Below are 13,203 nucleotides of genomic sequence, written 5' to 3'. Positions count from 1 at the left end.
GTTGCTAGGGCACGTAGGCTTATGAGGACGTCTTTCGCTTTGTGAGCCAGCGAGGTAGGACTAATGCAAGTCTTCCTGCACTACTCCGCGTCCGCGCTTTGTCCGATTTGGGCCAACGGACCTGGGAGCCACACGTGTGGGCCGCTACTGCGACTACACATCACATATGCGATGGAAATCAATTTGTCACCTGAAGGATTTCTGTGTGGGTTGGTTTGTTTATTTCAGCCAATAGTCATTTCAAATCTAGTTTCTCTGAATGTTCAGTCCACCAAAAGGTCTGACATGCAGGATGAATTGCTACAACTTGGACTGAAATGATAGTCTTTTTACGAATAACGAGTACCATGCCTTACAATATTTTTTTCTTACAGGCTAACATGCCTTACAATATTTTTTTCTTACAGGCTGACATCCCTCGCACTGGTTGAGCATCTTCCCTGGACATTAAAAGTGACTCATTTTATTTCTTTTTTTCCGTCCAGCCATTTCTCCTATGTTTTCTTTTTTGTATTTTCTTCCGTGTTTCTTTCATTCTTTTTCTACTATTTGCTTCATTTTATTCAGTGTGTTTTCTTTCATTCTTTTTTCTTTTCATTATTTTTTCATATTTTCTTCCCTACGTTTTCCTTTCTCTTATGGGGATTTTCCTTTTTACAGGTTAATTTATATTATAATCTATTTCACTAGCTCACACAACTCTATTATGATCATTTTTTCTTCCTTTTCTACATTTATTCCTTTTTATTTTCAATTCATTTTACTTCTTTTTTATTTTTCTACTATTCCCCTTCTTTCTCTGATTTGTATATTATTCATTCATACATTACTTGTATGTATTATTCATTCATACATTCCTTTCCACGTAGGACTATGACCTTTTTCTATTTTCTAAACTAGAAAGTGCATGCATATTTTTCTATTTTATTTCTCTTCTTCTTTCTTTAATCTTCCATTTCACTTGCCTTTCCTTACTATCAAATACTTATTTTTAATTTTCATTCTATTTGCTATTCCATTATTTATTTATTTTATAATTTATCCGCTTATTTCATCTTTTGTGTAGTTTCCGATCTGGCCTTTCTTCCTCAATTAAAACTAATATTTTACTTCCTCATATATTATAATAATATACCCTTTATACTATTTTTAACCTTGATAAGTGGTTCCTTTTGAGTTTCTACTCTAGTTTACACCAACTTATTTGGGACCGAAAAGGTTTTGATGTTGCACATGCGCATAATGTATGTTTTTCAAGTACAAAATTTTTTATTACATGAGTTAAATTTTGTTGTGTGAGGCCGTATAATTTCTCGCTCTGTATAAATTTTACAGTTGTAAGTTCATATAATTTATTCCATGTATAATATTTTGTTCCATAACTTCATGCCACTTGTTCTAGTTTTGTTCAAATTTATATCATTTGTTCAATGCATACAATTGTTTTGTTCCATGACTCGTATTATTTATTTTGTATACATATATTTGTTCTATGAGTTTGCATAACTTGTTCTAGGAGTATATTTTTTGTTATCTGAATTCATATAATTTGTTCGATACATACAATTTTTTTTATTCCATGGTGTCGGGGTTTAAACCCGGCAACCTATCGAGGTGATGCCCGAGATAGTGTTTTGGTTAGTGGGGTTCGTTGAGATCAAGAACTCGAAGGTGAATACAGACACATGATTTAGACAGGTTCGGGCCGCTGAATACCGTAATACCCTACATCCTGTGTGTTGGTTGCTGTAATTTGTTCGAGGTATATAGATCTTTTGTTTCATGAGAATGCTGGAAAAAATTTGCAACAAGAAGGGTTCAAACTCAAGACCTATCCCTTGGGTGATGGGTGAGTTGAACCACCACTACACCACTCCATGAGTTGTGATTAGCATGATTTAGGAAAAAATTTAAATACTTTCTCCTGTGATGTCGATAATACTAACTCTTTTTTATGTTTTTTTAATTTTCCTCCTATGTCCCTCCTATGCTTTACTACATAATTATTTTTTTATTTCTCATTTTCTTTCTCTTCCCCCTTAAGTTTTCTTACTTTTATCCTTTATTTATTCTTTTCATAGACAATCAAATATTTTGTTCGTGATACTCAATCTTTTTTCGCATTATACCATTTTTTTCATCATGTTTAATTTTTTATTCATAGAAAATAGTCATTTATCCATAGAGTCAGAACTAATTATTCTGCTGCCAATAATAATTATTTTATCTTGTGAGTTCATAAAATTTGTTCTAGATATATATATTTGAGAAAAATTTCCAACTTGATAAAAAGTTAATAAAAACATTTATCCAAATATGCCAAGTGAGTCTTGTTTTGAAGATCTTATTGTAACTTATTGGTGGAATCGGAATTTAATTTAGATGTAGAGTTCTATAGATTTTTTTTATTCAAACTTTCTTTGCACGTGGGGGTGATGTTATCAATTTCGTCCTCCATTGCATTCCAAGCATGTACCAGTTATATTTGTTTTTGAGTTTGTATAATTTATTTTAAGGGTATACGTTTTTGTTCTTTGAGTTCATATATTTTGTTCGATGAGTATGATTATTTTATTTTGTGAGTTTGTAGAATTTTTTCTACGTGTATATGTCTCACATAAATATACAACCTTGATTAAAAAATATGAATAAAAAAGTTCGTCCAATTATAGTCAAGTGGATTCTTGTTATGAAGCTTTTGTTGTCAAAAATCTAATGGTGCAATCAGAATTTAATTTTGATGCTCGGTTTAATATTCATATTTTTTAAATTTCAAACTGTTTTGCATGTGGCATGACATTAGCAGTTTTGTCTCTTCTTGCATGCATGCACCGGCTCAGCGACAATCAACCTCTAACACTGGAACAATATAAGGAAGCAACAAACCACGTTAAAGCAGTCTAATTAATTGGACCGACACGTGGGCCATCGCAACCACGTTGAAGCAGTTTAATTAGACCGACACGCGGCCCATCGCAAGTGATTTCTACTTCGAGGACACGCTTATTAGGTGATAGTCGCAGATTCGTCGCCTTCGACGACAGGCAGCCGCGCCCGTGGGCCGCTTCCTTTTCTGCGGCCCAGGTAACTGAGCGCGCGATATGGGCCTCGTTCGTTTCCCGATACTGCAGCATCTACCAGCCGCGAGCCTGCTATAGTTCCAAGTTCCCCTCCAAACATCAACATTACGGTTCCCTAAAGGAGAACCGTAAACCTTTTTCATCTGAAACTAAAACTATTAGTTTGGCCAGTTAGGAGGGTACAAAATTCAGTTCTGAATTCCTTATGTTTGCTTCAGAAATTTTGTACAGCTAAAGATGATGATATATGGACATTTGGAGACCAGCCATATGATCTAAGTACATTGAAATTTTTAATCTTCTTTAATAATTTGGTCCTCATCCACATCATCTCAGTGCCTACAACGCCTGGAAATAATAATGCATATTTGCACAGCATATCATATATGAGCCAGGAATCCTATCCTGCCCTGTGTTTCTCACTTTCTGCTGCAACCCTGTGGCACTATCTCAAATGTTCAAATTAAACCAATGATTATACGATACCCAGGCATCAATAGTAAGTAGGCAGTACAACTCTGAGACCAACACTCCTAAAGTTAGAGCCTGACACCCGAGTCTTCAGTAATTGTGAATTTGTGATGCACCATTGGTTTTTTTTTAACTTAAATATGTTCAGATGAATTTGTGACAGCAATAGAAAGCATAATTGGTCAAAGTCTTAAAGCTGTATGCCAGCTGTCAAACTATGACCACCGATTCTGCCTTAAGTCGCTTACTTGTCTGACATGAAATGCACTGCCTTGTTTTGAACATTTTAATTACTAGCTATGTGGAAACGGGAATCTTACTAGCGCAGCCAACAAAATTTGCTATGTTTTATTTAGGCCCGTCTGGTTACATTAATATTCATGTTTTCTTTCAAAGATGAACGTGAGCTATAATGACCCTTGCACACACCTAACTGGAACAAGTTCGTACATCTGAATTCATACCTGTTGCTCACAGTTAAAAGCTCCTCATCGGTTCATAAGAAGATGATCAAGCGGGCAGTCAAAAATGTTTTTTCCAGGCTGCAATGAAATGCATTATATGACGTAAAGTGTTCTTTTTCCTTCGACGAAGGTTACTCAAAATGTGGAGGTGAAGCACAGAAAACAATGAAAATTGGAAGAGAAGATCTGTTTACCCGGTGCTTGTGGAATGCTAAAACGGATCTGGTGACTTGAACCCAGTCCATTAAGCTGAAAGCCAGTATAGATGTTTGGACTCATACCATCAAGCAGAGTATGACAGAGAAATAGCACAATATAGAAGTAACTGCAAATACATCAATATTACAGATAAAGTGCAAAACTGCAAATGAATGTGGTGCAGCCTCTAGTAAAAAAGTCAGAAGGGGTAAAATAAACAAATGAGGCCAGGGCGCCAAGGTAAATACTTACAGTATAATACAGTTAAGTCTGAAAGGTGAGGCAACACAAGGCAAGATCTACATAAAGATATAGCATCCATGAAATGACAAATCTAGACTTACTTTATGCCGAAAAGGTGAAAAAAGGGTTGAAATTACGTAATAAAAATAGAAGAACAAAAAAGAAGAAATGGATCGATCCATCATTAGAGCCACAGCTCTTGAGACTTGAGAGTTGTAGCCACCACTGGAGGGTTGACGTTGCAATGATGATGGGAAAGAATCCTCACATTCAGAGCAAACTCCAAGGCTCTAGCTACCACTGGAGTTCCAGGAGTACTGCTCTGCACCTGCAGTAGGGCAGTGTGAAAAAAGCGAGGAGCATCAAAATTGAAGCAGCAATCCACCTCGGATTTTGGGCCACGCAACATGGACCCATCACATTCACATGCCCCGTATGCACATGCTAAGCACTTGCCCCCCCCTCCCCTGTCGCCTCTAGAACCTTCACATCATTCACCGCGATAAAAATTCAGATTCCTAAAGTAAAGTTGCTGAATCAGTTATTTTGCTCCTAGAGAAAAAGGTTAAAAAAAAAGTGAAGCCTAAAAAGAGGGAACCAAGGTAAATTTGTTATAGTATAGTACAGTTTTTATAGAAGTCTGAAGCTGAGGCAGTACAAGGCAAAATTCTACATAAAGATAGCATCCATAAACTGACCAGACTTACTTTATACCAGAAAGGTGAAAAAAAAGGGTTAAAATTACAAAAAAGAAAAGAAGAGAGAAAAAAAGAAATGGAAATCTAACCCCTCAAAAAGCCTGGTACTTTTCTTCAAGTTGCCATTTGCTTTGCTCAAGGGCATTTTTTGCAAAGACAACCTCCAAATTATGCAGCTCTTCCTTTCCATCCCCCGCTTCTTATTTTTTTTGCTCTAGACCCCCACGGTTCTACCTTTTTTACATGACGGAGCAGGCATTCGGGTTCTCGTCGCTGAAGATCTGCGGAGCCATCGTCTGGTGGTGCGCGGCGTATGACGGCGGCGGGTAGGCTGGCTGGTAGACATACCCGGGCGGCGGTAGTGGGGGTGGCGGGTAGTACCCAGCGGGGAATGGGAACCGTGGGTAGTGCATGTACAGGCTGGCCGCGGCGATGGCTGCGGCATCCTTCTCTTTGTCAGCCTTGTCCTTCTCGTCGCCGGCAGCAGTTTCACCGCTTTCCTTCTCCTTCTCCTTCTCGTCCTTCTTCTCCTCACCGCCACCTTCTTTGCCTTCCTTCTTCTCCTCCTTGCCGTCATCCTTCTTCTCCTCGCCGCCACCTTCTGCCTTCTTCTCCTCCTTGGCCTTGTCGTCGCCGCCAGCGCTCTCCGGCGGAGGGACAGGCTCGCACTTGATTATGGCGGCGTGCTTGCCGGTGCGCTTGTACACGTACTCGGCCAGTTTGGCCTCCTCGAACACACCCTTCACTGTCACCTCGGATGCCTTCAGGTCTGGCTCTGCAGATTGCACTCCTGCACAACCAGGAATAAAAAAAAATCTGTCATTCAGAGCAAGTAGTAAATTTTTTGACAAGCCTAACAATCTTGTTGATTTTTAAGTCAGACAGGTGGGTGGAGGAGTTGTTCTTGTCTGTAGAAACTTTGTTTTATTCACTTGAAGAGTTTTGTTTCAAATCGTTTCATGAGAAAACGACTGGATTTGGCCATCTGAATCTTCAAAGCTAATGGCATCCACGAAGCCTAGTGAACTACATAGGACATGAATGAAGACGATATGGATAGCATGAAAGGGACTGGAAATCCGATTGCAGCCAGTTACTAGTAAGCACCTTTCATCTTGAGGATCCTCTTCCTGATCCCCTCAGCGCAGGCCTCACAGTGCATGTGCACCTTCAGCACCACGGCGATCACCGGTGGCTTCAACACCAAAAAAGAAGAGAAGGAAACATACATCAGCCTCTGATGCAAGAAAATTAGCATAAAAAACACTGCAATGTGGAACAGCAAGGGCCAATGCAGGAAGAGCTTAATTAGCAAGATGTTCATATGAGAATTGTCTCATTCACCTCCTTCTTTTCCTCCGGCTTGGGTGGCTCGGGCTCCTCCTCCTTCTCCTCTTCCTTCTTCTCCTCCGGCGGAGGCGGGATCGGCGAGAGGAGCTCCACCTTGCGCCCGGTCTTCTTCTGGACGCGCTCCACCACCTTCATCGGGTCGGCGGCGGCCTTCTTCCCCTTCACCACCACCTTGTGTGCCTTTGAGTCAGCAATCACGTCCTCCACTCCTGCAGTACCAACCCACAGAATTTCCATTTCAGATGTCATGAAGGATGATTCCATGAGCTACAGAATCTTAGGTTCCCTTTGATAGCAACTACAAGGTACATGGGGAATATGCATCATCCTTGGAACATTTGAGAATTTGAAGGCGACTGAGGAATCAACTTCACTTTTTGGGCTCTGAATGACATGCGCCCAAGGCTGTCATTCTCTTGGAATCTACCAACCTTTTCTGGAGGTTAAAGTCACTCAGATCTCTAGTCAGCCATTCTCCTCAGCATTAATCAACTGGATTCATGTGCAATTGCAACAGTTGAAAACGAAAGATCTAACTGATTGATTAGGTGAATCTGATTAATTAAATCGCAGCCCACCTACCACCCCTTCAAATCCTACCATGAAGGCATGAACCACAGCAATTCTTCTAAGAATAGCCTTTAAACCATCCCAAATCTGGAGCTCTGTTTTTATTTTTGTTCAAAAAAAGAGAGAGAATATTCTGAAATCTCAATCCCAGCATGCCTTTTAAAGACACTGATGAGCATACAGATTAGCCTCCTTCCCACAGCCAAAAGAAAACAACAGCAGTCAGCATCTACTTCAGAAATCAAGAAAAAGATTAGCAGACTTCCAAAGCAAACTCTGAAAACCCTCTCGAGAATGGGATGCTCGACGGTCGAGCAAAGGGAGGAGGAGATAACAGAGATACGGCCGGCCGGCCGGGCATGGCGGCATTACCGTCGAAGCGCCTGAGGATCTTCTTGACCTTCCTGGCGCATCCCTCGCAGTGCATGTAGACCCGCATCTCGACCTCCTCCGGCGGCGGGGGCGGCGGCGGCGGCGCCTCCTCCTTCTTCTCCTCCCCGCCGCCGCCGCCTTCCTTGGACTTCTCCTCCGCCGGTGCGGCGTCCTTGGGCTTCTCCTCCGCCGGCGCTGCTTCCTTCGGCTTCTCCTCCGCCGGCGCCGCCTCCTTGGGCTTCTCCACCTCCTCCTTCTTGGCCTCCTGCAAGTGCAAAGCAGCACGAAATCCATCAAAACCCCGCCTTTGGTGACGCCGGCGGGAGCACGAAGAGCACCGTCGTCCTCGCTCACCTCGCCCATGGCTTTTCCTTCCCTTGATGTGCTGTGCTCTGCTCTCTGCTCACACGCGCGCCCCTGCGGGTGCTCGAGCGGTGGCTGACTGTGTGCGAGTGCGGCTGTGACGCCCGGTGTGGGGGTGTGGGGGGTGGTGTCACCTTATGTAGCGCGGGTGGGCGCCGCCAAAGGGCTGCAAGATCCGCGGGTGGCTGCGATCCCTCCTCTTTTTCTCTCTCCTCTTCTCTGTAGCCTACGCTGTACTAGTGTGGTTCAAGGTAGACGACGATTCAAGTAAAAATCATGTACGGGATCCCCTTCGGGTACCTGCACCACGCGGGATCCTGGCTTCCATCCATGACGTGCGGGCCCAGAACACAGGCGGGCCCACATGTGTAAGCAGGGTTAAGCTCTCTCGGTGAATTTTAAGGGCTCTTTGGTAGAGCTCTCCTAACGGTTCAGCTTCGGCTTCTGGAGGAGCCATGCCAAATACAAAAAAGAAAACGGCTCCGATGTTGAAGCACTTGTGGAGCTATTCCTGAAAATGAACCGGGACCACGGAGCCAAAAATACTGGCTCCGGTGGCTCCTCCTTCCACCCTCCCCCCACCACATTAATTGTACCAAAATGCCTATAGAGTTCAACTATTTTTCACCCTCACATGCCAGCAACATCCCGACCCACCAAGCCCCAATGGCGTGCGCGGTGGCCAAGGGACCAGGCACTAGCAGGAGCAGATGCAGCAGCTAGGCACCAGCGGCGGCGCACAATGGTGAGGAGCAGCGATGGCGGCGGAGCGTGCGGTAGGCACCAGCGGCGGCGGAGCAACAACATGGCGATGAGGGCTGCACCATGGGCCGGAGTAGGGTGGCACGTCGGGGCCACAACGTGGCGGCGAGGGCGCGGCGCGTCAAGGACCGGAGCCGCACGACGCCCGCTCCTCGTAGGGCGGCGGGCCGGAGCAGATGAGGTTGGAGTGGATCGACGGATTGGAGGAAGGATGAGGCAGACGACGGGGACGGCGGGAGGTGGGGGCGGGCCGGCGGGGGTGGAGACGGGCGGGAGGTGGCAAGAGGTGGAGACGACCAGGAGACGGGGGTGGAGACGGCCAGGAGGCGAACAGTAGGAGGTGGGGGCCAGCCGCAGGAGGCGGCGGCGGGCCGGTGGTGGGACACTAGGAGGCGGGGGCTGGGGTTGAGCCGGCGGTGGGAGGCGAATAATGAAGGAAGAGAAAAGAAAGAAGGAAGGAAGAAAAGAGAAAAAGAAAAGAAAACGGAAAGGGTTTTATGGTTATTTCATCTTATCTGACCATTTTAAACTACACGGAAGAGCCGTTTTGCCAAACGATTTTTCAAAAGGACTTCAGCTCCACCAGATAAGCCACTCCACCTGAGGAGCCAAAGCCGGAGCTGTTTTCAAAGGAGTCGAAGCTCTGCCAAACTGGCTCTAAGTAGCGGGTTGAATGTGATAAGGGTCAGAACAAAAGTCGATTAGTAAGTGGTTAACGCAAACTAACTGTAGTCCCGTATCATCATTCATTCATATGTTACGAATTCGTTTGAACGGTACCACATATTTTAGAATGGTTGGTAAAGATAAGAACCGTCCATCATGAGAAATGTAATGGTGGAAATACCTTGCCTAAAGAAAAGTACCGAATATTACCAAATTGGTAGGACTAAGCACCAAAATAGTTCTTAAATTTATGTTTTAATTATTTTTTTTTCAGATTAGACGGTGGATAAAAATAAGAGACAAAAGTACCAGCAAGTAGCGGTACATACTTTTAAATCATCATAAAAGAGATAGCCATTTAGACCCTGTTTGGATGAGTTAAAACTAAACTTTAGCTCTAGCTAACCATCGGTTTGGAGATATGGCTAAAAATTAGCTACAAGAGTAAGAAAAGTCATTTTTGCCCTTACTTTTACCCTACCTTCCCTCTCTCACTCTACCTTTTTCCTCCAGCAATCCAGTCGAACCAAACCTCACTCATCGTCCATCCATTCTCCCCTTCCTCCAGCCCTGAGTAGCAACGCCCCCTTCCTCCGCCCAGCCCTGCCCCAGAGCTCCTCTGTGCTGCGCCTCCTCTGCCCGACCTCGCCTCAAAGCTCCTCAGCCAGGCCCCAAGTTTCGCCGCCCATGCTCTCCGGTCCGGCCTTGATCATGGACGCCGTCGCTCGACCCCGACCTCCTCGATCGAGGCTGCCCGACGTCGACGCCATGTCTACGTCTCCGACACCAGCCCTGGAGACACGCGCGGAGGGCTCGGGTAGGCTTGGGTGGTGACGGTGGTCGACCCCGGTGGATTCACGGCGGCTCCAGCCAGCGGGGCAAGGGCGTCGGGGTCAGCGGGACCGTGAGGATGGGAGCAGAGGAGTGAGGAGGAGCAGGTGGGAGGACCGAAATGTAAATTGCAATTTTTCAGTTGCTTTTAGCCGGTGCAAGCGGCTAATGGACTAATCGTTAGCTCCACCTCCTGCTAAAAATTAGTAGTCTTTTGACCCTCCCGTTTGGAGCACACAGAGGTAATTTTTAGCTAGCTAAAAATTAGCCATGGGATCCAAACATGATCTTAGACTAGACTCTAAAGGTTGATTATATTATTGGTGTGTTATTAGGCATAGAAGATCCTTTAGCTCGAAAGAGCACGAGGGCCCGGATCAGGTTGAAGGGGCCCAATACCACCCACGCGCGCGAGCTCGCAGCTTTACAAACCTTTCCTTTTTCTTCCGCACCCCATTTCGGCATTTCATTTCATTTCATCCAATTGTAGAAGAAGAAAGAGCACACGCGTTTGAAAAGCTAGCACCTGTGCGGGGACAAACAAACCTTTGTAAAGGCAAGGAAAATTGAATCTTATCACATGCTCTTTTTGTTCATTTGCAGAGAGCAATATGATGCGCAAAAATGCATGCACATCTAAGTCCAATTAAGTTAATGTAAAATATATTGATAACAAAAACATGCAAATTTCGTACGTATATTCCTAGTAAAACATGTCATGTTAAAAACTTATAAAATAGCAGTTTCAAATGTGCTCAGCTCTCTAGTGAATCCGTATATTAGCTAATGGCTCTACCTGCGAAATAGTTACGACAGGTGATTGCTGATCGAATTAGTATCGACTCTTTTTATCTAGTTATTAAACAAAGGCTAGCGTCGGGAACTCAGGATTTCGCTGAAGATCATGGGCTCAAAGGCTTTTATATTAACGCTGATTACTCAATTTTCTTTAGTTAAAGGCTCACCATATAATCTTTAGATTGATGGAATCGGAGTAGGAGGGTGGTAGTTGCTCGATTAACCTGCGGTGCGTTTGGAACAAGAGTTTAATTTCATAGTATATGTAAAACTTGTTTTTTAGATGGAACAGGAGGGTACCTGATGTAAAACATGAGAATAGGTGGAAACCTAACTCATCCTTGTAGATGGTAAAAAGTACATCCAGGCCAGAAAAAACACAAAATGTAGCTAGCCATCTAATCTTTAGATTGACTAAACCGTCATATATAGTAGATTAGGAGCTAGTTGCTCAATTAAGCTGCAGCGTGTTTGGAACAAGAGTTTAATTTTACTACGTCAGAAAAGCTTTGCGCCGGCGGGTATCATACCCACCAGCAACCTTCTGCCAGCACAAATGTCCATTTACACTTGCGGATGTTCGCACGCTGGCAAAGATTGTACCATATGAAAAACTCATCCTTCTGGTGGAACACGTGAAACTTAAAGAACAGGTAGCAAACTCCTCCTCGTAGAGTTTAATTTTCGTACCATATGTAAAACTCGCTTTTTTTTTGGTGGAACACGTGAAACTTAACTACTTGAGAATAGGTAGAAAACTCCTCCTCATAGAAACGTTGAAAGTACGTACGTGTAGCTAGGACAGAAAACCACAAAATGCACATGATACTCCTGCCTGCAGGCTGCAGCACGACCGTTGTGCATATGATGCGAGTGAATTCTTCTACTACTTGTACAGAAGCACACACGATTTTTCTTTCTGAAGCATCAGTACAAAACTTGCGCTGCATGCTGCTACTTATCTTTCAGGGGAGTGAGTTATTCTACTAATTAATCCTGTACGTCTGATCCCATGCCCGTGCTGATCGGCACGATCCTGACGTAGCACAGATGATTAGAAATTGGACTTTTTTAAAAAAAAACACGAAAATAAAGGTGCCTGTGGGGGAACTAGAACTATGGAGGATGAGGTGGAGAGTACGTGTACGTGAATAGGGAAAGTGGGGGGGAATAATTTTGCGTACAGTACGATGAGAAAGAAAAGGGGTTAATGGTGGGCCCGGCCGAGTCAGCGTCGGATGGACGTATCAGGCAGGCCGGTACCGTTGCCACGTGAGGCGAGCCACCGCCGGCCGGTGGGCGCACCGGCACCGCCGGTCCCACCCACTCCGTACGGCGCGATCGGCGAGTATCCCCCGACTATTTTATAATTCGTGACGAGAGAAAACACCTCGCATTCGAAACCGAAATTCTTAAACGTAATTAATCTGTGTTTAAACTAGTTTTTAAACAGAGACCATGCATGCATGACGTGTTGCTAATCCACGCTAACTAGCAGCTACAGTACACTGCACAGTGAGCCACGTCGATATGCATGGGGATCCTTTTTTTTTTCCGTGCGTGATAAGTTGCATGGAGTAGAATGGAAGGTGCTTGCGCAGCACACTACACTACACAGTGGCGCTACGCCGATCCTACGTGTCGGAACAGTAGGGGCCTGGACAAAGGCTCCCGCTTTTGACCATCCTCCGGTGCTACCCCCCATCCATGCACATGCATCTCAACCGGGCTAGCTCTCGGCGTGTCAAGTTAGAAACGGGCCAAACAAGATTTCCTCGCGCATCACGCACGACACGACGCACAGTTGACTGATCGATCACCCACCCCATGCATGGCATGGCGGCACGTAAGTAAGTGTGACTTTATCTGCTTCCGGAAACGTGACGTTTACAAACCGTATGTGGCCAAAAATTCTGACTGAAAAGACACAACAATATCCTGGTAGAGTATCATCTACTGCTGATATTATCAATATAGATTCTTCTTAAATCTTAATAACACAGGACAGTGTTGTCTGACCAAAGCTAAGGAGCTAGTCAGTGAGAGAGAATGAACGAACTGATCGGCCGGGATCTTCTTGTTCCGCTTGGGTTTCGTCTTGATGGGCCAAACAAAGATTTTTCCTGTGGCCTGTGGGCGGCCGCCGGCGCACGCGCCCAACAGTGGCGCGACACCTCGGCGCGGCTCGGGGGCCCCTCGGCGGCCTCGAAATAGGCGCCGGGCGCACGGGCAACGAGGCGAGGGGACTCCCCTGGCGCGAGGTAGGCGGTGGTAGTAGGGTGGAAAGGAGAATATACTCGTGCTCCTCCAGTAAAAAGTGAGTAAAGCCTACGTACT

At 44.8% G+C, this 13,203-nt stretch overlaps 1 protein-coding gene across 1 annotated transcript; it reads right to left on the bottom strand.

Moving 5' to 3' along the window:
- Positions 1–5,063: 5,063 nt before the first annotated feature.
- On the bottom strand, positions 5,064–7,966 carry LOC117865006 (uncharacterized). Its single transcript, XM_034749073.2, has 5 exons — positions 7,801–7,966; positions 7,447–7,711; positions 6,499–6,713; positions 6,262–6,349; positions 5,064–5,944 (listed from the first exon to the last, which is right to left on the bottom strand). The coding sequence occupies exons 1-5, from the start codon at positions 7,807–7,809 to the stop codon at positions 5,394–5,396; spliced, it is 1,128 nt and encodes a 375-aa protein (XP_034604964.1). The 5' UTR covers positions 7,810–7,966; the 3' UTR covers positions 5,064–5,393.
- Positions 7,967–13,203: the final 5,237 nt, after the last annotated feature.

Source organism: Setaria viridis, chromosome 7, assembly GCF_005286985.2.
Source record: "Setaria viridis chromosome 7, Setaria_viridis_v4.0, whole genome shotgun sequence".
NCBI lineage: Eukaryota > Viridiplantae > Streptophyta > Magnoliopsida > Poales > Poaceae > Setaria > Setaria viridis.
The sequence above is the reverse complement of the archived record's forward strand: the minus strand, read 5'-3'. Positions and strand labels throughout refer to the sequence as shown.

Excerpts from the sequence above, each read along its gene's own strand:
- LOC117865006 (XM_034749073.2), bottom strand. Across the intron at positions 6,714-7,446 it reads GATCCTCAGGCGCTTCGACG|GAGTGGAGGACGTGATTGCT; the intron begins GTAATGCCGCCA and ends TTGGTACTGCAG. Across the intron at positions 5,945-6,261 it reads GAGGATCCTCAAGATGAAAG|GAGTGCAATCTGCAGAGCCA; the intron begins GTGCTTACTAGT and ends CTGGTTGTGCAG.